The 23988-nt window shown below is 39.2% G+C and overlaps 1 protein-coding gene across 2 annotated transcripts in view; it reads left to right on the top strand.

The window, feature by feature from the left end:
- Window positions 1-23988, top strand: part of gnmt (glycine N-methyltransferase) — a 113970-nt gene that overhangs the window by 25483 nt on the left and 64499 nt on the right. For both annotated transcript variants that reach the window (XM_026285350.1, XM_026285349.1), the window contains exons 2-4: window positions 19718-19845; window positions 19936-20049; window positions 20132-20274. In XM_026285350.1, coding sequence (XP_026141135.1) covers window positions 19718-19845; window positions 19936-20049; window positions 20132-20274 — 385 coding nt within the window. The remainder of the gene's footprint in view (window positions 1-19717; window positions 19846-19935; window positions 20050-20131; window positions 20275-23988) is intronic.

Below are 23988 nucleotides of genomic sequence, written 5' to 3'. Positions count from 1 at the left end.
AACCCTTTAACTGTCGTATCCCTTAAAACCTGACTGCCAGTGGGTTATTGTAAATGAATGTGCCCGTTAAACACAGTTTACAGTCAGTAGACATTCAAAAGGCCCCTTTTACCGCCACGGGTACTGCTGCCGTGGCGTTTTGTAAAGTGCATTTGGAGCTTTTGACCGCTGAGTGGCGCTTTAACCACAAGTTATCAAACAAGCGCATCAAAGCACATTTTTTGCAAATAGATGTCATTTTTATCTCGCTGATGTGTTACATTTGAATGCTTCAGTCACGGAAAATGAAATAAAAACACTATAGTTTAAATATTTAATATATTTAATATTCACAGATGAAAGTTTGGTATTTATGAAGTTACGTGCATTTCTTAGAACAAATTCAAGCAGGATAAATGTCAAGCCTGTGCCCGAGTCTGTGCTTATATTTTATAAGCTACATGGTATTAAACCATATTTTAGATTTGACACATTTAAAAGGTGTGCAGTATTATTTTTTATTATATTAATTATGCGTTATATTATTCAAAAGAAATTGTGGTTTACTTTGCATCGGAGCATTAAAAGTGGTAGCCTATTTTAGGGGGGTTGGCTACATGGATTAATATGCAAAATGTAAATATTTTCATATATTATGCCTATATTTTAATTTACATTTTAAATATATATTTGTCCTTTAATAAAACAACATGCATTTTTGTTATTTGTTACCTGTCCTTTATTTTGACAACTTATTGGGGAAAAAACATTTGTCTGTAAACTGATTAAGAAATTGTTGCATGTTTAAACGTGAAGCACTGTATAATTTCGTTCCCATTATTTAGGCCTAATTTGCCTAAAACAAGAAACGAGAAAGAAACAAGAAAAGATTGTGTGTGTGTGTGTGAGGGGGTTGGTGAATGTGTGTGTTAACTGTTGGTGGGTGTGTGTGTGTGAGAGAGAGAGGGGTCTGTTTAAACTTTTATTGGTTTAAAATTATCAGTAAAAGTGTTCAGCCCTCAAATTAAGAAACAGATGTATTAAAAATATATTTTGTAATATTTCACAAATCCTTATAGATAAATAAAATAATTAAAAATTCTTATTGCGTTTACATTTACATTTATGCATTTAGCAGATGCTTTTTTTTATACCTAACAATAAATCTTATAAATCTTTAAAGGTTTTGATAACACTCCACAATAATGACTCATTTGTTAACATTACTTATTGCATTAACTGACAAAAACTATAAATGTACAATATATTTTTACAGCATTTATTAATGGTTGTTCATGTTAGTTAAACAAAATGTTTGTTAATTCAGATTGCATTAACTAATGTTAACAGATAAAACTTTACATTTTATCAATTCCAAACCACATAATTCTCAATAACAGCTATTCATTTGGTTTTTAATCATTCATGAGTGATATACAATTGTCCATGATGGCTGGAAGTGAAAAACTCCTTTTATTTAGGTGAGCAGAATGATTTGGCTTGTTTTCTTTTACTGATAAAATGAGACAAAAAAAGAGGTTTAACTCAGACTGAAAATTAATTTAAAAAATCCTGAACCAGTTAATTTAATTTACATTATTATTAATAATTGTTCATTTCACACATAAAAAGATCAAATTATGTATACACATAGACATATTTTTTTCTGCAGGTAAAAATTTTAAACTCATTTGATACTGACCTATAACATCCAGTGACATGAAATTAATTTGAATTTACACAATATGGATGTAACAGTAAAACAGCTCAGGTCAAAGATAAAGACTAAGCTGTAATGCAGGCAAAAATATTTGCAAATGCTTATATTTCAATAAAATGGTTAAAAAACCTTTTTAAATTATTAAAGGTTTTGGTAACATAAATTTTTCATTTGTAAACAATACTAAATGTATTGGTAACACTTTATAATAACTGCACTCTGTGAATCATTAGGTAAGCATTAAGAAATAGTCAGTTCAACATTAAGTCATTAGTAAGCAGTTTATAAATATAGCTATAAATGCCTTGCTCTTGATTTATAAGCACATTAATTATAAAGGAAAATAAACAAAATAAATACTAAATAGATAAAAAATAAACAAACAACATAGTGGGATACGTAATTCATAAATATTTATTTCAAGATGCAATAAAATGAAACTGTACAACTGTACACTTGGATTGTTTTTACGTATTTAAAATGATATATATGTTACAAACACGCCAGGTTCCACCACAATCACAGCGCACACCCTCACCTAAATACTAGTTCACCACCACCTGTTCCTCATCTCCCTCTCATCATCGCTGCACCATAAAAGCCACACACACACACTCAGTCTTCGTCCGGTCACGTTCGCGACAAGATCATTCCTGTATGCTTACTATTAGGACTAACTCCTCTTCTACTCTCTCTCTAAGGATTATCTCCGAAAGTTCCCCGAAGTGTGTGTGTGTGGTTCACCGATCCCTCCAAGAAGTCACAGCCTTACCTGCACGGATCCAAACTCCCATTCACTCCTCACTACCTGCTCCTCTGCCTGTGTCTTATAATAAACATCTTCATCTGTTACTCCTCAGTTTCCCAAGTGATCCGTAACAGATGACCAGACCAGCACCGACAGGCACAAGCATGAGCCTCACGGACCCCTTTCAAGACCTGGTAGATGCACTCCGTCGTACACTCATGTCAGCCCCAGCATCTCCACCACCAGCGAGCACTTCCGCTGATCCTGTCATCACTCCTTCACCCGCCGTGCACGCAAGTCCCATGGCCAGGCCGGCGCCCTACTCTGGCTCGGTGGAGGAATGCAACGGTTTCCTGCTTCAGTGTTCACTGGTCCTGGAGATGCAACTGCTCTCGTATCCAACAGACCGCTCTAAGGTAGCCTTTATCATTTCCCAATTGCAAGGCAAAGCACTACTGTGGGCAGATTCACTCTGGACTCAAAATAACCCAGTTATTCAGTCTTATTCCAGCTTCATCGACCATTTCCGAGAAGTTTTCGGCAGACCTGCCTGGGATTCTTCGATAGGTGAGAAGCTGTACAATTTAAAACAAGGAAAAATATCTGTCAATGAATATGCCTTGCAGTTCAGAACTCTGACGGCCTCCAGTGGATGGAACAAACAGGCTTTGCTAACAACCTACCGTCAAGGACTGGAACCCCAGGTGCGGTTGCATCTCGCTGCATACGAGGATACCATCGACCTCGAGCGATTCATCCAGCTGTCCAACCGCTTCCCATGATGGTTGACTCCTACCGCCTCACAATGGCGTAGCGTCAAAGACGGCTGGCCCAGAATTAATGTCTATACTGTGCAGCTCCGGGGCATACCATAGCTGTGTGCCCCGTCCGTCCTCCTTTTCCTCACCACTCCATGGTGAGTGCCATTCTCCGTTCACGATACCAAATGAAACCACTCACCACTGTTGTGACACTTACTGCCGCTGATGTATCTCTTCCAGTTTCCGCCCTCCTCGATTCTGGGTCAGCCGGCAACTTCATCTCCGGCGCCCTCTGCCGTCAGCTCAAGCTCCCTACTATGGCCACGCCGGCATAACCTCGTTATCTCCTGGAAGACGGGAGAGATCCTGAAGTGGGGCGAGGCTTGTTTTCAATCATGTATCTCCAGTTGCCCTATCCCAGTGGAACATCCCCCCGAACCACTACCAGTCTACTCCACATCTATCGAGAGCCCTGTCGAGAACCAATCCATCACCATTCCTCAGTGCTACGCCCCCTTCGGCGATGTCTTCTGCCCTAAGCGGGCCTCCAAGCTGCCTCCACACTGGCCGTGGGACTGTGCTATTGATCTGCTGCCGGGTGAACCAGTGCCAAAGGGACGGATATATCCCCTATCCGTTCCCGAGGAGAAGGCCATGGAGGACTACATCAAGGAGGCGCTGGCACATGGATACATTCGCCCATTTACCTCCCCTGCTGCTTCCAACTTCTTCTTCGTGGCTGAAAAGGATGGAGGTTTGCGACCATGCATCGATTACAGAGCACTAAATAAAATAACTCTGAAATTCCGGTACCCACTTCCCCTCGTCCCAGCAGCCCTGGAACATCTCCGTGGTGCCACTGTATTCACCAAGTTGGACCTCCGCAGTGCGTATAACGTCATCCGGATACGTGAGGGGGACGAATGGAAGACTGCCTTCATCACCCCTACTGGCCACTATGAGTACTGCGTCATGCCGTATGGGCTTGTTAACGCCCCCTCCGTATTCCAGGATTTCATTCATGACGTGACTCCAGGATTTCCTCCACAAGTCCATCCTAGTTTACATAGACAACATCCTGATTTACTCCCGGAGCCTGGCAGAACATCAGTGCCACGTTGCGGAGGTCCTGCAACGCCTGATGGACTGCCAGCTCTATCTTAAAGCAGAGAAGTGTTCATTCCATCAGCCCTCAGTGCAGTTCCTTGGGTACACCATCGACCGCAGTGGCATCCGGATGGACGATGGGAAGGTGAACGCAGTCAGGGACTGGCCCATTCCTACCACTATCAAGGAGCTGCAACGATTCCTTGGCTTTGCCAATTTCTATAGACGATTCATTCATAATTTCAGTACAATCACCAGCCCTCTTACCAACCTTCTCCGCCAGAAACCCAAATCTCTCTCCTCACTCCTACCGCCACTGAAGCCTTCCAAGCCCTCAAACAAGCCTTCACGACCACCCCACTCCTCGTACATCCGGACCCCGATCGACCGTTTGTAGCGGAAGTGGGTGCCTCAACCACCGCCTCCATCCATGTGCCTTCTTCTACAGGACACTCAACCCGACAGAGGTAAACTATGACATCAGGAATCGGGAGTTGCTAGCCATCAAACTTGCCCTGGAGAAATGGAGACATTGGCTAGAGGGAGCCAAACATCTGTTTCAAGTTCTCACTGACCACAAGAACCTGGAAAACCTTAGAGCAGCCAAGAGACTCAACCCCAGACAGGCACGCTGGGCGTTATTCTTCACCCACTTCCAATTTACCATCTCCTACCGCCCAGGGGTAAAAAACGTGAAGGTCGATGCTCTGTCCAGGTGTTACGCCCCCGAAGAAAAGTCAGAAAATCCAGAACCCATCCTCCAGGACAATATCATAGTCGCTCCTATTACCTGGTCAGCTGAGACTCTTCCTCCTGCTGAACCTCCTAACGACACCCCGCCGGGTTGCCCGCCAGGACACTTGTACATCCCCAGGAGACGGCGCACTCCACTTATCCACTCCACGCATACATCACTTGGCACTGGTCACCTGGGGGGTCAATGAAACCCTCTTGTTGCTACGGGAACGCTTCTGGTGGCCCAACATGGCCTCAGATGTAAGAAGGTACGTGAGTGGATGTACCAGCTGCACCATGTCCAAGAGTCCTCGCCACCTACCATCTGGCAAACTCCATCCTCTGCTCGATCTGCCTGCGTCTACCCTGCCGCAAGCTCAGTCCCAGATTCATTGGCTCGTTCACCATCACCCAGCAGATAATTCCGGTCACTTATAAACTCCAGCTTCCTCCTGAGTACCGGATTCACCCCACATTCCATGTGTCACTCCTAAAACCTCACCATCCTTCTGTCTCTCTCTCCACAGAACCTGGCGAGATGGAAGCCCCCCTCCTCTCCTCCTAGATGATGGCGCAGCTTATACAGTCATGGACATCCTGGACTCCCGGCGGCGTGGTTGGCAGCTGGAATATCTAGTGGACTGGGAAGGATACGGTCCAGAGGAACGTTCCTGGGTCCCACGCAACGACATCTTGGATCCCGCCTTACTGGATACCTTCCATTCCATTCATCCCAATCAACCAGCTCCCAGGGAAAGAGGATGCTCACCACGTCGTCGGGGTCCCCGGCCCTCAGGAGCGGGCCCTGGGGAGGGGGGTACTGTTACAAACACGCCAGGTTCCACCTCCACACAATCACAGCGCACACCCTCACCTGAATACTAGTTCACCACCACCTGTTCCTCATCTCCCTCTCATCAGCGCTACACCCTAAAAGCCACACTTTCAGTCTTCATCCGGTCACGTTTGCGACAAGATCATTCCTGCTTACTATTTTTTTTTATCAAGGGTACAGATTAAAAATTTCATTATTTGCATCTTGAAATTTTTTTTTGCTGTGTTCTGTATGCCTCTGTGATCCATTTAATCTCCTTTGTAAATGCTCTGGTATAAATAGTCCTCACTTTAGGTGAGCTCACAAAATTAGATTGCTGGCAACTACTAAATGTTTATAACAACCTGACTTAATCATGAACTACAGCTGGAATATGTATCAACAAAGCAGCTATTAACAAACTGATGTCTTAATAACAAGATTTATATATGTATATTTAAATAGTTTACTAATCATTTACTTAAATTTTCTTAATGATCTTATGAACCACTGACAACTCCTAAATAACTGAAACTTCATGAAACTCTAAACTTAATGGTTTGGTTTAACCCTTTAATTGCCAAATACCTTCAAACTAGCCTGCCAGAGGGGGTTACTGTAAGTGAATGTGCTCTCGCAGGGCACAGTTTTTCTGATGCCACCAGGTTGGCGTTTGCACTGATGGCTTGAGCAGCTATATTTATTCTTACGCTTCTTCTTTTTCTTCTCTGAAAAACTTCTCCAAAACTCACAAAACTTTGCTCAAGCATCAGAACTGGCAAAAATGTACATCTGATATAGGTTTCAGAAGTGGGTATGGCAAAATGGCTCGATAGCGTCACCTGTTAAATTTCAACGGAGTGCGCCTCAAGCTACGTTTCACGTACATGCATGAAAATTGGTACACACGTGTAAGACATCATTACCTACAAAAAAAGTATCCTGTTACAAAATTCAAAACCCTACAGAAAGTAAGTTATTTTGAATTTCCTTTATGATTTTTGTGCAGTTTTTGCCATTTCCATGCCTCGTACTTTGACAAACTCCTCCTACAGTTTTAATCAGATTATCTTTGGTGAGGGTAATCATAAGACCTTTGAGATGTTAAATTGCGTAGATTTTGAGTTTTGTGAAGGGGTGTGTCCCTGTCGGCCTTAGAAATTTGATGTTTCGCCATGAAACAGGAAAGCCGCTGTAACTCAAGCTATGTCTGATCTGCCCCAAACTTCACACATGTGATATGTTTTCTGTCCTGAACAAATACCCATGACCAAATTCAGTTATAGTCATAGTGCCACCTGCTGGTAACAGGAAGTGACATTGTTAACACTGCTATGGACTCCTAGGAACATAGTAAAAAGTGTCAACAAGTGTTGAAGGGATATTTCACCCAAAAATCATAATTATGTCATTAATGACTCACCCTCATGTCATTCCAAACCAGTAAGACCTCCATTTATTTTCAGAACACAGTTTAAGATATTTATAAAGATCTAAGCCTCAAGCATCGACGACAGATCGCTGTTTTTCAATGGAAGCTTATAAAGACTGTATTTGCTACATTTGTGTAAGCAGTACATGAACATTAGAAATGCTGTACATAGCAGATCCGTCGTAATAACGAGTCATAAACACATCCACAGCTGTAAATCCCGGTTTAGTTAGAAAGGTAAGGGTCCACTGAACGACATCTCATGAAGCATGTTTAGTCCAACGAAGCAATAACATTGTAATATGGATCATCATTGCTTTGTTTACATTTCAATTCTTCAGCGAAAGAACTGTTTGTGTCCGTTATGGAATAACTCACGGTCGGAAACTGCGTCTTGGTAGTAAAAACAATGTTTCACAACAGAATGGTGGCGATCCACCGGAAAATAGAATGAATGAAAGATAGGCGAAAGATAGTATACTTGAATTTGACACTCCCTCGTGACACGCTCTGACGCCCCTGTCAGCTGATGGAGGCGGAACTTAGAGCGATTGCCTTTTCCTTTGTTTCTTTTATTTTTCGACAGTTTTTATATATGTGAGAGTGTATTTTATGTTGAATGTGAATGTATCTGCGTGATTACCATCTGTTTGAGTGCAAATCAGCCCAAAATTACTGTATGATCACGGCTATCAAATTGAACACGTCTATGTGAATAGAGAGAGTGGATTATTTACTTTATGGCACATTTGTGTTATTACCATCTGTATAAGTGGCCATCAGCACTTCAGCACTTATTTGCATCGTAATTCATTGTAAATACTGCATTTCTAACAATCTCAGGATTTTCTGTAATTGGCAAACAAAGTTAGATATCTTTTTATTTTTCTGATTATTCTTATTTTTCTTACTCAAATTATTCTTATTGTATTTTTCTAGTGATAAAATAAATCACTTATATGATGTCTAAGTTTCTGTCTAGTGTTTTATAATTGAAAAAAACTGCAGTGGTATGTTTACTGATTAAATAGTTCGTAGAAGCCTTCAATACTATTGAGAAATATATTTTCTTATATTTGGGGGGTGTAGACATAGTCTCAGAAAAATATTAGCAGGAGTCTCATTTTTTATGAAGAATTTTTCATAGGAAACTGTTACAATTATAAGTTAGTTAGAGCATTTTCATCTGTGAGTCCCATAATGGGGGGTGCTGGCTAACAGGTTAAAACATATCAATATCTCGGAGTAATTCATGTACTCAAACAGTACACTCACTAAACTGATGTGAAGAGAGAGATGAACACCGAGCCGAGCCAGATAATGACTCGTTCACGAGTCAAGAACCGGTTTCATCGGTTTTCGTATCACCAGTAGTTCTTTCGGACAGTTCGATTCAATAAATTGGTTGAAGAAAACGGATTCACCAGTTCTTTTGCACTCAACGTAATGGCATCATTGGCGATGATTGCCCTTGATTCAAGCCTTCGGTTTACCTGGATTCATAACATTAGCACAGAATCAGTTCAGAATCAATCACCAAAAGAATCAGTTTGGTTCAGACGCTCTGTGTGTCGGACTGCTTCACGCTGAATCACACATGTGCAGTATCATCAGCTCCTCGGTTCTCGAATCGGACACGTCTGACAGAAACAGTTCTTGACTCGTGAACGAGTCATTATCTGGCTTGGCTCGCCGTTCATCTCCAGTCCTCTCTTCACAGCTGTTCAGTCAGTGTACTGTTTGAGTAAATGAATTACTCCGGGATATTGGTTTGTTTTAACTCAGAGGGAGTGTCAACCACATTAAAAAAGTTAACAGCTTAAGTCATTTGTGGATTTGGTGAACTGGTTCAAAAAGATCTGGTTACATCGAATGATTCGTTCTCGAACCAGATATGACAAACTGCTTTATTTTGAACTCTCTCACAACAGACACTGAAGAGAAGACAATGCTGAATAAAGTCATAGTTTTTGCTATTTCTGGACCAAAATCTATTTTCGATGCTTCAAAATATTCTAACTGACCCTCATGTCACATGGACTACTTTGATGATGTTTTTCTTACCTTTCTGGACATGGACAATATACCTTACACACAGATTCAATGGAGGGACTGAGAGCTCTCGGACTAAATCTAAAATATCTTAAACTGTGTTCGAAGATAAATGAGGGTCTTACTGGTTTGGAACAACATGAGGGTGAGTTATTAATAACATAATTATGATTTTTGGGTGAACTATCCCTTTAACATGGCAACATGCTAGAAACATACTAAAACATGCTAGCAACACTTAGCTCAGTGCTAAAGCATCCTATTAATGCAGTGAAACAGGAGGTTATTGTAATTCTGGCATACAGTGTGCAATCTGCCCCAGACTTCACGTTTAACAAGAGTCCTGTCCAGAACACATCAACATGCCCGTATTTTATTATAGTCATAGCGACACCTGCTGGCAACAGGAAGTGGCATGTTTAACACTGTTATGGACTCCTTGGAAAATAATAAAAAGCATCAACAAATGTTAAATGGGCAGGCAAAATTATGCAAGCATGCTAAAACATGCTAGCAACACTTAGCTCAGTGTTTAAACATGCTATTAATGCAGTGAAGCAGAGCATTATTCAATCAATCAATCACCTTTATTTATATAGCGCTTTAAACAAAATACATTGCGTCAAAGCACTGAACAACATTCATTTGGGAAACAGTGTCTCAATAACGCAAAATGACAGTTAAAGGCAGTTCATCATTGAATTCAGTGGTGTCATCTCTGTTCAGTTTAAATAGTGTCTGTGCATTTATTTGCAATCAAGTCAATAGTATCGCATTAGATGATGTGACCCCAACTAAGCAAGCCATAGGCGACAGCGGCAAGGAACCGAAACTCCATCGGTGACAGAATGGAGAAAAAAAACCTTGGGAGAAACCATGCTCAGTTGGGGGGCCAGTTCTCCTCTGACCAGACGAAACCAGTAGTTCAATTTCAGGCTGCAGCAAAGTCAGATTGTGCAGAAGAATCATCTTTTTCCTGTGGTCTTGTCCTGGTGGTCCTCTGAGACAAGGTCTTTACAGGGGATCTGTATCTGGGGATCTAGTTGTCCTGGTCTCCGCTGTCTTTCAGGGCAGTAGAGGTCCTTTCTAGGTGCTGATCCACCATCATGTCTGGATACGTACTGGATCCGGGTGACTGCAGTGACCCTCTGATCTGGATACAGACTGGATCTGGTGGCCACGGTGACCTCGGAACAAGAGAGAAACAGACAAATATTAGCATAGATGCCATTCTTCTAATGATGTAGCAAGTACATAGGGTGTATGTGATCTGTTTCTGGTTCCGGTTTACCTAATTAATGCAGCCTAAAAATCCTTTAACGGATTTGGATATTAAAAGCATATTAGCATTTTATGTGAATGCCAGGTTAAAGAGATGGGTCTTTAATCTAGATTTAAACTTCAAGAGTGTGTCTGCCTCCCGAACAATGTTAGGTAGGTTATTCCAGAGTTTAGTCGCAAAATAGGAAAAGGATCTGCCGCCCGCAGTTGATTTTGATATTCGAGGTATTATCAAATTGCCTGAGTTTTGAGAATGTAGCGGACGTAGAGGATTATAATGTAAAAGGAGCTCATTCAAATACTGAGGTGCTAAACCATTCAGGGCTTTATAAACAATAAGCAATATTTTAAAATCTATACGATGTTTGACAGGGAGCCAGTGCAGTGTTGACAGGACCGGGCTAATATGGTCATACTTCCTGGTTCTAGTAAGAACTCTTGCTGCTGCATTTTGGACTAGCTGTAGTTTGTTTACTAAGTGTGCTGAACAACCACCCAATAAAGCATTACAATAATCTAACCTTGAAGTCATAAATGCATGGATTAACATTTCTGCATTTGACATTGAGAGTATAGGCCGTAATTTAGATATATATTTGAGATGGAAAAATGCAGTTTTACAAATGCTAGAAACGTGGCTTTCTAAGGAAAGATTGCGATCAAATAGCACACCTAGCTTCCTAACTGATGACGAAGAATTGACAGAGCAAGCATCAAGTCTTAGACGGTGTTCTAGGTTATTACAAGCAGAGTTTTTAGGTCCTATAATTAACACCTCTGTTTTTTTCTGAATTTAGCAGTAAGAAATTACTCGTCATCCAATTTTTTATATCGACTATGCATTCCATTAGTTTTTCAAATTGATGTGTTTCACCGGGCCGCAAAGAAATATAGAGCTGAGTATCATCAGCATAACAGTGAAAGCTAGCACCATGTTTCCTGATGATATCTCCCAAGGGTAACATATAAAGCGTGAAGAGTAGCGGCCCTAGTACTGAGCCTTGAGGTACCCCATACTGCACTTGTGATTGATATGATACATCTTCATTCACTGCTACGAACTGATGGCGGTCATATAAGTACGATTTAAACCATGCTAATGCACTTCCACTGATGCCAACAAAGTGTTCAAGTCTATGCAAAAGAATGCTGTAATCAATTGTGTCAAACGCAGCACTAAGACCCAATAAAACGAATAGAGAGATACACCCACGATCAGATGATAAGAGCAGATCATTTGTAACTCTAAGGAGAGCAGTCTCAGTACTATGATACGGTCTAAATCCTGACTGGAAATCCTCACATATACCATTTTTCTCTAATAAGGAATATAATTGTGAGGATACCACCTTTTCTAGTATCTTGGACAGAAAAGGGAGATTCGAAATTGGTCTATAATTAACTAGTTCTTTGGGGTCAAGTTGTGTTTTTTTTATGAGAGGCTTAATAACAGCCAGTTTGAAGGTTTTGGGGACATATCCTAATGAAAATGAGGAATGGTATAGGGTCTAACATACATGTTGTTGGTTTAGTTGATTTAACAAGTTTATACAATTCTTCCTCTCCTATAGTAGAGAATGAGTGGAACTGTTCCTCAGGGGGTCTATAGTGCACTGTCTGATGTGATACTGTAGCTGACAGCTGAATGGTTGCAATTTTATCTCTAATAGTATCGATTTTAGAAGTAAAGTAGTTCATAAAGTCATTACTGCTGTGGTGTTGGGAAATGTCAACACTTGTTGAGGCTTTATTTTTCGTTAATTTAGCCACTGTATTGAATAAATACCTGGGGTTACGTTTGTTTTCTTCTAAAAGAGAAGAAAAGTAATCAGATCTAGCAGTTTTTAATGCTTTTCTGTAGGATATGTTACTTTCCCGCCAAGCAATACAAAATACCTCTAGTTTTGTTTTCCTCCAGCTGCGCTCCATTTTTCGGGCTGCTCTCTTTAGGGTGCGAGTATGCTCATTATACCATGGTGTCAAACTGTTTTCCTTAACCTTCCTTAAGCGTAAAAGAGCAACTGTATTTAAAGTGCTAGAAAAGAGAGAGTCCATAGTTTCTGTTACATCATCAAGTTGTTCTGAGGTTTTGGATATGCTAATGAATTTGGATACATCAGGAAGATAACTTAAAAAGCAGTCTTTTGTGGTAGAAGTGATGGTTCTTCCATACTTGTAACAAGAAGTAGAATTTACAATTTTGGCTATATGAAGTTTGCACAGAACTAAATAATGATCTGAGATATCATCACTTGGCTGAATAATTTCAACACTATCAACATCAATTCCATGTGACAGTATTAAATCTAGAGTATGATTTCGACAATGAGTAGGTCCTGAAACGTGTTGTCTAACCCCAATAGAGTTCAGAATGTCTATAAATGCTGATCCCAATGCATCTTTTTCATTATCGACATGGATATTAAAATCACCAACTATTAAAACTTTATCTGCAGCCAGAACTAACTCGGATGTAAAATCACCAAACTCTTTAATAAAGTCTGTTTGGTGCCCTGGTGGCCTGTATACAGTAGCCAGTACAAACATAACAGGGGATTTATCATTAACACATTTTTTTCTCTGGATAATGTTAAATGTAGCACCATTACTTCAAACGAGTTATACTTGAAGCCTGCCCTCTGAGAAGTCCTGAAAACGTTGTTATAAATTGAAGCAACTCCTCCCCCTTTGCCTTTTAGACGTGGCTCGTGCTTATAACAGTAATCTTGGGGGGTGGATTCATTTAAAGGGGGGGTGAAATGCTCGTTTTCACTCAATATCCTGTTAATCTTGAGTACCTGTAGAGTAGTACTGCATCTTTCATAACTCCAAAAAGTCTTTAGTTTTATTATATTCATAAGAGAAAGGTAGTCTGTACCGATTTTTCCCGGAAAAATACGACCGGCTGGAGGCGTGGCGTGTGGGCGGAGCTAAAGAATCACGAGCGCCAGTAGGCTTTTGCGTTGAGAGCGTTTGGAAGCTGTGACATTACCGTGAGGAAAAACACATCCAAAACAAACCATGGCTAACAGTCCGATTCAGCATATATTTATGATCCAGAATCAGATCCAGAGGCTGAAATTTAACAAGAGCAGCATCAGCAATGACGTCTCTATGTGGTATGTACTGAAACTGTATATATTTGCTTAGCGGTTTTGGAAATTGGCTAAGTTTCACTTTGTCGTCTTTTTTTTTTTTTTTTAAACTGCACATGTGGAAAGTGCAATTTGATGACAACATCGTATGTTGTTTACTTGATGTGCTTACGCGCCGATAGCTAAGTAAACAACACAGAGATATTTGAAGCAGTTTTACTCGTGCAGATTGATGACAAAATCGCATGTTGTTTACTTGATCTGCTTACGCGCCTATAGCTAAGTTAACAACACAGAGATATTTGAAGCAGTTTTATTCACCGCTTGTGGTTCCAACACACGATCGTGACCCTTTTTCGTTGGGACTGCATTATCCTTAAGAAATAAACGATGTGCAAATCCGGCGTCAAACTGGGCCTTGTTTGTAAAACAAGCATCTTCGAAATGCAGGGAACAAACACAAACACTTGCACAACTCCGCTGATGCTCTGTAAAAATAAACTCCATCCACTGGTCCCTTAATGCTGTTTTTTTTTTTGGTAATCTGTGCAGGGTTGTCTTGCCCTGCTCTTCCGGCAGAAGTGCCCTTAGGACCCATATAAGGAAATTCCGCTCCATCTAACGTCACACAGAGCCATACTCGAAAAAAAAACTTTCCACAACTTGCGACAAACCAGAAGGAGTATTTTTGGAACAGAAATACTCCTTCAAACGTACAACTTGATTTTTGAAACTTTGTCCATGTTTTGCATGGGAATCCAACTCTTTAACAGTGTAAAAAACTCAGTATGCATGAAATAGCATTTACCCCCCCCCCCCCCCCCCCTTACAATAATGTAATCATCAGGTTTTAGCCAAGTTTCTGTCAAACAGAGCACATCTATATTATGATCAGTTGTCATATTATTTACAAAAAGTGTTTTCGTAGAAATGGATCTGATATTCAATAAGCCAAGCTTTATCATTTGTTTATCCATATTGCATTTGTTTTTTACTTGTTGAACCTCAATTAAATTGTTAACCTTAAAGGAAGATTCCACCGTTTTTTGAAATCGGGCTTATTCACATTATTTCCTAGATTTAGATAGGTGGGCAAATGCATTTTTGTGTCAGTGCATGCATTGTTTTAGTTTGACTGGGTCGGCGTTAGCTTAGCTTAGCACAATGAATGGAATCCTTTGTTGCCAGCTAGCATGGCCTGAGTAAAAGTGATCAAAAAATTGTAAAAAACTCATCTAATTACTTCTTGTGGCCTGCATATTCACAACGAGTACAAAAAGCAATCCAGATTAACACTAGGCGATTTCCTAGGCAGATATTGACTTGGGACTATATTCTGGGGAAGCACAGGCGAAGCACTGCTGCTTAGGCGAAGCACTGCTACTTCGGCGCAGAGATATCACGCAACACATGAAATCCCACGACTTCCGTCAACATACCGGCGTGAATAGTAGCTGCCTGGCTATTTTCCTTACAGTACACGAATGGCGATGAACATGGCTGATTTTGAGAGAGGCGAAGAGGGTGACTTCTCAGACAGTCAAGAACCAGAACCATACCTATTTGAACCAGAGTTTACAGAAGACGAGCTGCGTGCTTTGGAAATAGAATGACAGGAGGAGGAGGTTGCGATCGCTCAACAGCCTGAGGACGTGAGGATGAGAGCCAACATGAACTGGTGGTGTGAATGTGGGGGAATATGCCAATCTATGCCGACGGAAATAGAGTGTCTGTGCTGTAGAGAGTGGGACATGTTTTTGCCATTGATGACCAGGCTCAACACGTCAGATCAAGATGAGCATGCCCGAAGTTGTGTCACATCTACAGAGGATTTCACGGCGCTGATCCATTCTGCAGTACTCGATTTTTTTTTTCGGTGTGACAAAGTGAACTGGAAAAAACGCCCCACGCCGAATGGACCAAATGGACAGCTGTCCACAGAGTAAGTGATTATTTTAATCATGACGCATGTATAGATCGACCGATATTATACCTGTATTTACATAGAGTTGATGTTTTCACAGGCAATTTAGGTTGGTGGCTTATCGTGTTGTGCTGGAGTGCGCCTTGAAGGGAGAGACATTGGGCAGAGGAAATCGAACACCATTGCCATCATGTGTGGTCGTTGCTATTCGTAAAAAATATCCATAAGAGTCTGGTATATATATTGGCTTTCAAGACGCACAGGAGGCAATAAATATGCTGTAACTGATTTCATAAATAATAAAGTCTTTGCAAATCCTGTCATCTCTGTTTACTTGATTTAATAAACTCTGGTAATGTATTACCAACATGTGATAAAAAAGCTTTTACTATAGAAGTATTACATCCAAGTCAATGTGCATGCTGATTCGCCATAACAAGAGAAAACAGAGAGAAAACTGAGAAATACTGTTATTTATTATTATGAATAAATGTATGACAAAAAAATTACACAAATATGATTTGGAGAAGGCACTGAAGGTATAAAACTAAGTTTTGAATCTTGATGTGTGGCCTTCGATTACAATCCTCCTTGCTGGGTTTTGGATGGAGGCCAAAATTTGTTGCCAGGCACGGGACTTGAATGCGAGATGATGAGTCTTTATATTTGATGGATGGGTCTAGTCTTCTTTTAACAACATCCTCCATAAGGTCATCTCTGAAATTTTGGGTTGTCTTTGTGTAAATAGGTCTTGCAATCCACTGTTTTGACTGTTTTTGGTACACAATGTTGTGTCTTGGGAGGCCTAAAATTAAAGCGGTCAGGGATGAGTTATAATAATTTGGTAAGTCGGATATCCATTACCAGAACAAGTATTGTTACATTCTAAAACATTAATTTGGTCAGATATAAGTCAAGGCCAGATATTAGGCTATTTTAAAAATCAATAGACATTTCTATTGCTGAAATGTAAAACGTGGTTCAGGTTCTAGTTTATCAGAGTGTGAACATAATTTACCTTCTCCATTTTAGATATGAAAAATAACAATCTTCAATTGGTCATAGGAGAATTTATAATTGGTATATTTTTGGTACTTACCACTTGTTTCTTCCGGTTTACGGGGTGAGTCATGATTTTCATTGTGGTCCATAATGGCCAACATTGTGCGTGCCTGCATGGATTGGTACTCAAAATGCAGGCGCTTTGGGCAGTACTTCAACAGGGCGTTGTGGAAAACCTTGAGTTGTCCTGTTAAAACATAAATCAAAATTGACAGTAGAGATTAGAAAATGTATACAAGTTACTGAAACTTGTGTGCTTGATCTGTACAATAGTGGAAATAGTCAAGTTTTGACTAGTGTAAAATGTAGGCACTGGTAAAATTTCAGGGCATGGCCCCTCACTTGTTTAGACATACCTGTGTGCTTGAACAGCGCCATTTGCTCCAGATCTTTCAGTAGACGCGTGTTCAACACAACTTCATAGAGAGCTTTGTAGGCAGGTGAGTCCTGAGGCAACCATTTCTTCTTCCGTTGTTCATCTGATGAGAGGTCAGCGTGGAAGCACTTGTATTCAATTCTGTTTTCCTCCCATCGATGGACACCACATATGTCATGGAGGATGGACGTCCATCGTCTAAGCAACTCCTGATAATTACATTAGAGCACAAACAGAATTTTTTTAGACATTCCATTACATTCCTTTCAAAATGAATCTGAAAAAATGCATGCTATAATGTTGTTTGTGTCAACTGTCTGTGATAATAGCAGTTGTACTGTGCATTTTACATCTATTCAATAAGCTTGTACCTTTTCATCTCCTTTAGAGGAGCTGCAGCTCCACCATATATGGTTGCTCACGCTTCTTACCCATGGAGCAAGGTCCTTGCACACGCTAAGCCTGTGTACTTTCTCAAAACCACATGGTGGTCAATGTGCACGTGAACACTCTGCGCACTGTCTGAAATCCACGTAAGTGGTAAGTGTGCACGCAAGACTCTTGAAATATTTATTTTTTCATTTCAACAGAAACTGACAAGGTTTCTAGTAGTGGTGGGCTGTTATCGGCGTTAACGTGCTGTGTTAACGTGAGACTTATCGGGCGATAAAAAAAATATCGCCGTTAATCTATTCTCAAAGTTGGATGCTCAGGACAGTTGACGGGCCACTGCTGTGCATCCTCACGAAAGCTTATCTTTTTCACGTGTTTTTAAGCCATCACGCTTATCGATTTAAACATTAAAGCATCCAAAAACAAGATGCGGAAAAGATGAACAGATTAGCTGGTTACTCGAGCGCTGTGTTCGTTTCGCATGAGAGAGAGAGCCACATATCACGGACAGCGAAACTGAACCGAACTTCTTCTGCGAAGTTCACCTCGAAGGCCCTCCTGCACCTAAACGAACCAATACAAATCGCATTTTGAACAAACAAAAAGATGTGCAAGAGCCCAATTCAGTACTCGCGGTGTTCTTGTGTTCAGGGCTCACAAAGAGAAATGCGTCTCAAAACATATCGAATTTGCTTATTTTTGCTCTTGTGCCGACAAATACATACAAAATATGTCAAAATATCCACCTTGGAAATTATGCTCCAAAAAGCTGTCAGTTATTTCTTAAGTGAAAGCAAACAGTTGAGGAAAGAAATGGGATGTGTATTATATTGGATGCGTTCATCATCTCTTAAAGTGACCGCGCCTAATTTAGCTACTGGCTACTGTAATGTTAATCCAAGAAAATGAAAATGAAAATCACTCACTGCTCTTGACTGAATTACTTTGTAATTTTAACAGGCAAACCAAAATTTATTTAGACACCAGAGAATTTTTGATATATACATATATAGCAAAACTGTAATAATGTGAGAAATGTTGAAGGTGTCTGAATAAATCTAGGTTTGATTGTATATTTTATTTTTACATTGAAGACTATCCAGAGCTATTTAACATTTAATTATTTGGTTTATGTAAAATCTCACAGTGAGATTAATCTAGATTAAAAAAAATTATCTATGCCCACTACTAGTTTCTAGAGAGCAGAGGTTTTGAGGGAAGATTTAAACACATTGTCCATAAAATAATTTGTTAAATTCGATGATCACTAAAAATTAAATTGCCACTGTCGCCTCTGGCTTGCTTAGTTGGGGTCACTTCATCTACAGTGATATCGTTGACTTGATTGCAAAAAAATGCACAGACACTATTTAAAATGAACAGAGATGACATCACTCAATTAAATGATGAACTGTCATTTTGCATTTTTGACACACTGTTTTCCTAATGAATGTTGTTCAGTTGCTTTGACGCAATGTATTTTGAATAAAGTGCTATATAAATAAAGGTGACTTGACTTGACTTGACATTATTGTTGTCATTATTCAGGTTGTATTTCAGCTTTAATGTATGGGTTTTTAAATTAAGCAACTGATATTTATTCACTCCACATTTGCAGAAGCGTAAGGGTGCTGCTGAGTGCTGCTGTTGCAATGGAATGTTCTATTTGTTACACTTTTTCAGTATACAGTAACTTATTTGGCATAATGGGCGCACTGCTCCTGCTCTGGATACGCACGTCTTCTGTGCTGCCATTCCACTGCTTGCACATCCAGTGTGAGACACTGTTGCTTTAAGATCTGGTGCATAGATCAAATATTTTAACACATTCATATTTCTCTCAACTGTTCACGTTCACTTAAAACAAAACCGACTGCATTTACATGAATAGTCTCCAAGAAAGGCATTTTGACATAACTTTTCATGTAAGCGTGTAGCAATAACAGAACTTAAGATAGCTTAAGCGAAAGAGAACTCTCATTCATACATTGACTTATAGGCACGTTCTGTGGCCACACATTTGGTGTGTGAGCACAGAAACTTGTCGGCTTTCAAATACTGGACAAGACTTAAAAACATGCAAATAACTTTTAATAAATAAATTTTTACAAGTCAGAGCCCTTTAAAAATATTACTTGAGAATGGACTCGAGTATGAGTTTGAGTAACCTAACTCTAATATTTTTATTGTTTTTTGTTGTTATTGTTGTTTTGTTTGTTTGTTTGTTTGTTTTTTAAGGGTCGATTCCATCATGTTGGTAGAAGAGGGATTTAAGGTGGTTAGTGTGGATGCCAGTGACAAAATGCTTAAATATGCTCTTAAAGAGAGATGGGAGAGGAGAAAAGAGCCTGCCTTTGATAACTGGGGTAAGTGGAGATCCCTGTTTCAGTGGGTGACTTTACTGTCATGCGAGAATCAGTTAAATGTTTCTTCATGGCCTGGACTTTTTATTTCAGTAATTGAGGAGGCCAACTGGCTAACGTTACCAGAAGATGTTAAAAAACCTGGAGATGGGTTTGATGCAGTAATCTGTCTAGGCAATTCATTTGCTCATTTACCAGACTTCAAAGGTAAAAATACCAAAGCAAAAAAGTTGTAATATTTTTTTTTTTAACAGATTTGTCTATTTAACCACTTTCTTGTATCTCACAGGGGACCAGAGTGATCAGAAGCTTGCCTTACAAAACATAGCCAGCATGGTGAAACCTGGAGGGATCCTAATCATTGACCACCGTAACTATGATTACATCCTTGAGACTGGCCAAGCACCCCAAGGAAAGAATATTTACTATAAGGTAGTTAAAGACTAACTGTGGTGTGCTGACCTGGTTTTCAATAAAACCGGACGTTATGGCAAGACATATGGTGAGGGTCCTCCCTTTAAAAAAACCCCAATACCAATAGTGTTTTATGTCTCAGTCCCACGGGGAAATGATACAAACAGTTTTACCCAATCTCATGTTAATCTTAGTACCTATAGACAGGGATGTAGTGGAAGCTAAACGCATGTAAACGCCGTTTATACACCTCCCAAAATTCGGAAATAGCGTTTATCCACCTCTAAATAGCATACAGTTCCAATGACATTTTAAATTAAGCTTATGTCGTTTTAGATTAATATTGTTCATTATTAGTTCATAGGTTGTTTATTGTTAAAGATGAAGTCTTTCATATTGCGCTGCATCTTGTCAGTGTTGACCAATTGCTTGCGGTATTGCCAGTAGTGGGAAGTTCTAATCATTTTACTGACTCAGATCTTTGAGTCTCGTTCAGCAAAATGAACTAATCTTTTCTCCTCCCGTCTCTATGGGACTGACATGAAGAATAAAAGACTCAGACCTCACCTGTCGATTCAGAACCCATATGTTGTGTAATGCGCATGTGCAGTCAACACAAAATGAACGAATCACTCTCTGAGACAACTCGGTAGTCCTGAGTCATATTAAAGATTCGTTTAAAATGAACGACACGCAACAGACTGCATAAAAATTCAAAAATGGATATCCGGCAATTAATAATAATAATAGAAATAATAATAATAACGTTCGTTATCTTGAATAGAAATCATCACTCATACAGCAGCCATTCATCTCATCTTCGGTTTATTTGTGTTCATATACATGCAATATCCACAACATGTTTGTAAAATATTTCGTCATGCAGAATAACATTTCTATTTATTCTACACTGATTAATGCAATCTAAAGAGCTAAAACAGCTAACAGAGCTAGCGATTACTCTCCTCTTATTGATTCGTGTCAGCTATGACATCAGTGCAATATCATTAGTTTGTAAAGCTGTCAATCATCTCACGTGAACCACGTGACCAAAAGGATGTCCTTTTGCAATGAAGCTGTCTGTGTCATTGCAGTCTGTGTCATTGATAAAATATAGGAAAGACAAAAGTAAAAAAATATTTGATTCCAGCTTGTTAAATGTGAATATGTTCTAGTGTCTTCTCTCCTCTGTCACCTTTATTTATATAGTGCTTTAAACAAAATACATTGCGCCAAAGCACTGAACAACATTCATTTGGAAAACAGTGTCTCAATAATGCAAAATGATAGTTAAAGGCAGTTCATCATTGAATTTAGTTATGTCATCTCTGTTCAGTTGAAATAGTGTCTGTTTTAATTTGTAATCAAGTCAATGATATCGCTGTAGATGAAGTGACCCCAACTAAGCAAGCCAGAGGCGACAGCGGCAAGGAACCGAAACTCTGTGACAGTCAACTGAATATCGTTGAGTTGATGACATTTGAGGACCATTCCTGGGCTTTTGGGGAAACACTGATCCACATTTTTCTGACATATTATAGACCAAACAACTAACTGATTAATTGAGAAAATATTCAACAGATTAATCGACTATGAAAATAATATCAAATCCCTAATCATTACGTACAAGTGCATTGGAACCCCTGGATATAAGCCTCCCTCTCTATTCCTCTTTAAAAAAAAAAAAAATTCTCTCTGTTTTGTCATTTAGTAAACTTTATAGATTTCAACCTTATTATTCTTTTCTTGAGTCTCTTTAACAAGAGCTTAGATTAATGTATGAATTGAATAGTGATTGTGTGACCTATAAGATGGAATAACCAGTGATACCCTTGGTAGTAATATCAAATGATAGCCTATAGCGATGTCATCAGGATACACATACACCGGTAGGCAGTGGCCCACCTTACCGTGAGTCACCCAGAATTTATAGTTTACCCACCTCTTTTTTTACCACTACACCTCTGCCTATAGAGTAGTATTGAATCCTTCCTATCTCAAAAGAGTGTTTAGTTTTATTATATGTATAAAAGAAAGATACAGCTTTACGTTTCTCCCCGAAAACAGTTCAACTCCTGGAGGTGTCCCGTGGGACCACTCCATCTTTCGATATCAAAATATGTTCAAATCCAGCATCAAAATGGGGCTTATTTATAAAAATAATTATCACCCGAAATTATGGGAACAAACAAACACACTTGCAGAACTCTGTTGCTGCCCCTGGAAGAATAAACAACATCAAACTATACTCTTTCATGTAACAATGGGTTCTTTGGGAAGCTGAACAATGTTCAATTCCCTCACAACCAAAACCACACTTCTTTTGGAACATTCTTATCGAGCAAGACTTGTGGAGTGATGGGCATGCTCTTGATCTTGATAGCATTAGACCAAAAATGTAATAGATTACCCCTTTACGCCCTGTCTAAATCTTACAGCATTTTTGTTTATCTCATCACAAGTGGACAATGCTATAGACAAGTGTAAAGGGAGTCTGAAATGTTTTCTATCGATCATTTCCAGAAATATGTCGAAAACTCATTAGACGTGATTGCTTTAGTTGTCTAGACTCATGTGGTCGAAATAATTACAACAGCTACTCACCTAATTCTTAAAAATTATGGGAAGCATGCCGGGCCAATGGGATTTAAACTTTGCCTATTGAAAGCGTAAAATTTGGTTTGTAGGTGAAAAATGAAAAAAAAAAAATAGAAATAGAAAATAGAAAGCACCATGTTTTCTTACCAGCCCCCATTCTAACAAAAAACCACAGCGTTTGGTGTAGTTTTGCAGCTGTCAGAGCAGAAATGTATTCTGCTGGCTCTTTTCATGTTCAAATGTAAATATATTACGTAAATCAAATAAAATCGTATTTTGTAACAGTAGATTGAACGATCAGAAAAAGCTAATACATACACCCGCCCATAGACCCTCCCTTCAATTAAATCAGGAAAGTTGTTGGAAATGGGTAAAAGAGACAGGAGATTAAAACAACAGGGGCCTGTTTCACTAAGGAGGTTCAACCAAGGTTTACACATGAAGGTTCAACCAAGGTTCAAACTTGAACTCTGAGTTGACTAACCCTGAGTTGGGAAACTCTGAGTTTTTGGATACAGAACAGCTGAAATGAGTTGGTTTAATCAACTCTAAATTGATTGACTCTGAGTTAAGCGTGTGCACCACAACTATAAAAAGCCATTATCAATGGAGTGCCGATATTACAATTCACCATGAACTATGGGCAATATATATATATATATATATATATATATATATATATATATATATATATATATATATATATATATATATATATATAATATTATAGTATTATTATATATTAATAATACTATTTTAAGTGCATTTTTCTTATTTTGCAAATGATCTGCCAATAGAGTAAGAAAATATGGCAATTAGTGGAATTAACATACCGATAGATCCTATTTACAGTAGGCTTAGTGCAAGTAGCTCTAGATGCTATTTACAAAAAACAATTACAGTGAAAATTGTGATCTATTCTATTTACCATGTAAAGTAGCAGTTCTTTGCAACAGGATAAGTGTAAATAATAATTAGATGCTAGTTATAATTTATACTGGCAGATACATTAGCACCTCATTATTGTTATACATTAACAGGATGCAATAATAACAGATTGTACATGATTATATTTATTACAATTATAAATATTTGTATCATTATTAAAAACTTGTTAGGCACTTTACTTCCATT

The sequence above is a fragment of the Carassius auratus genome, chromosome 17, assembly GCF_003368295.1.
Source record: "Carassius auratus strain Wakin chromosome 17, ASM336829v1, whole genome shotgun sequence".
Taxonomy (NCBI): Eukaryota; Metazoa; Chordata; class Actinopteri; order Cypriniformes; family Cyprinidae; genus Carassius; species Carassius auratus.
Note: the sequence above shows the minus strand (reverse complement) of the source record. Positions and strands in the feature narration are given on the sequence as shown.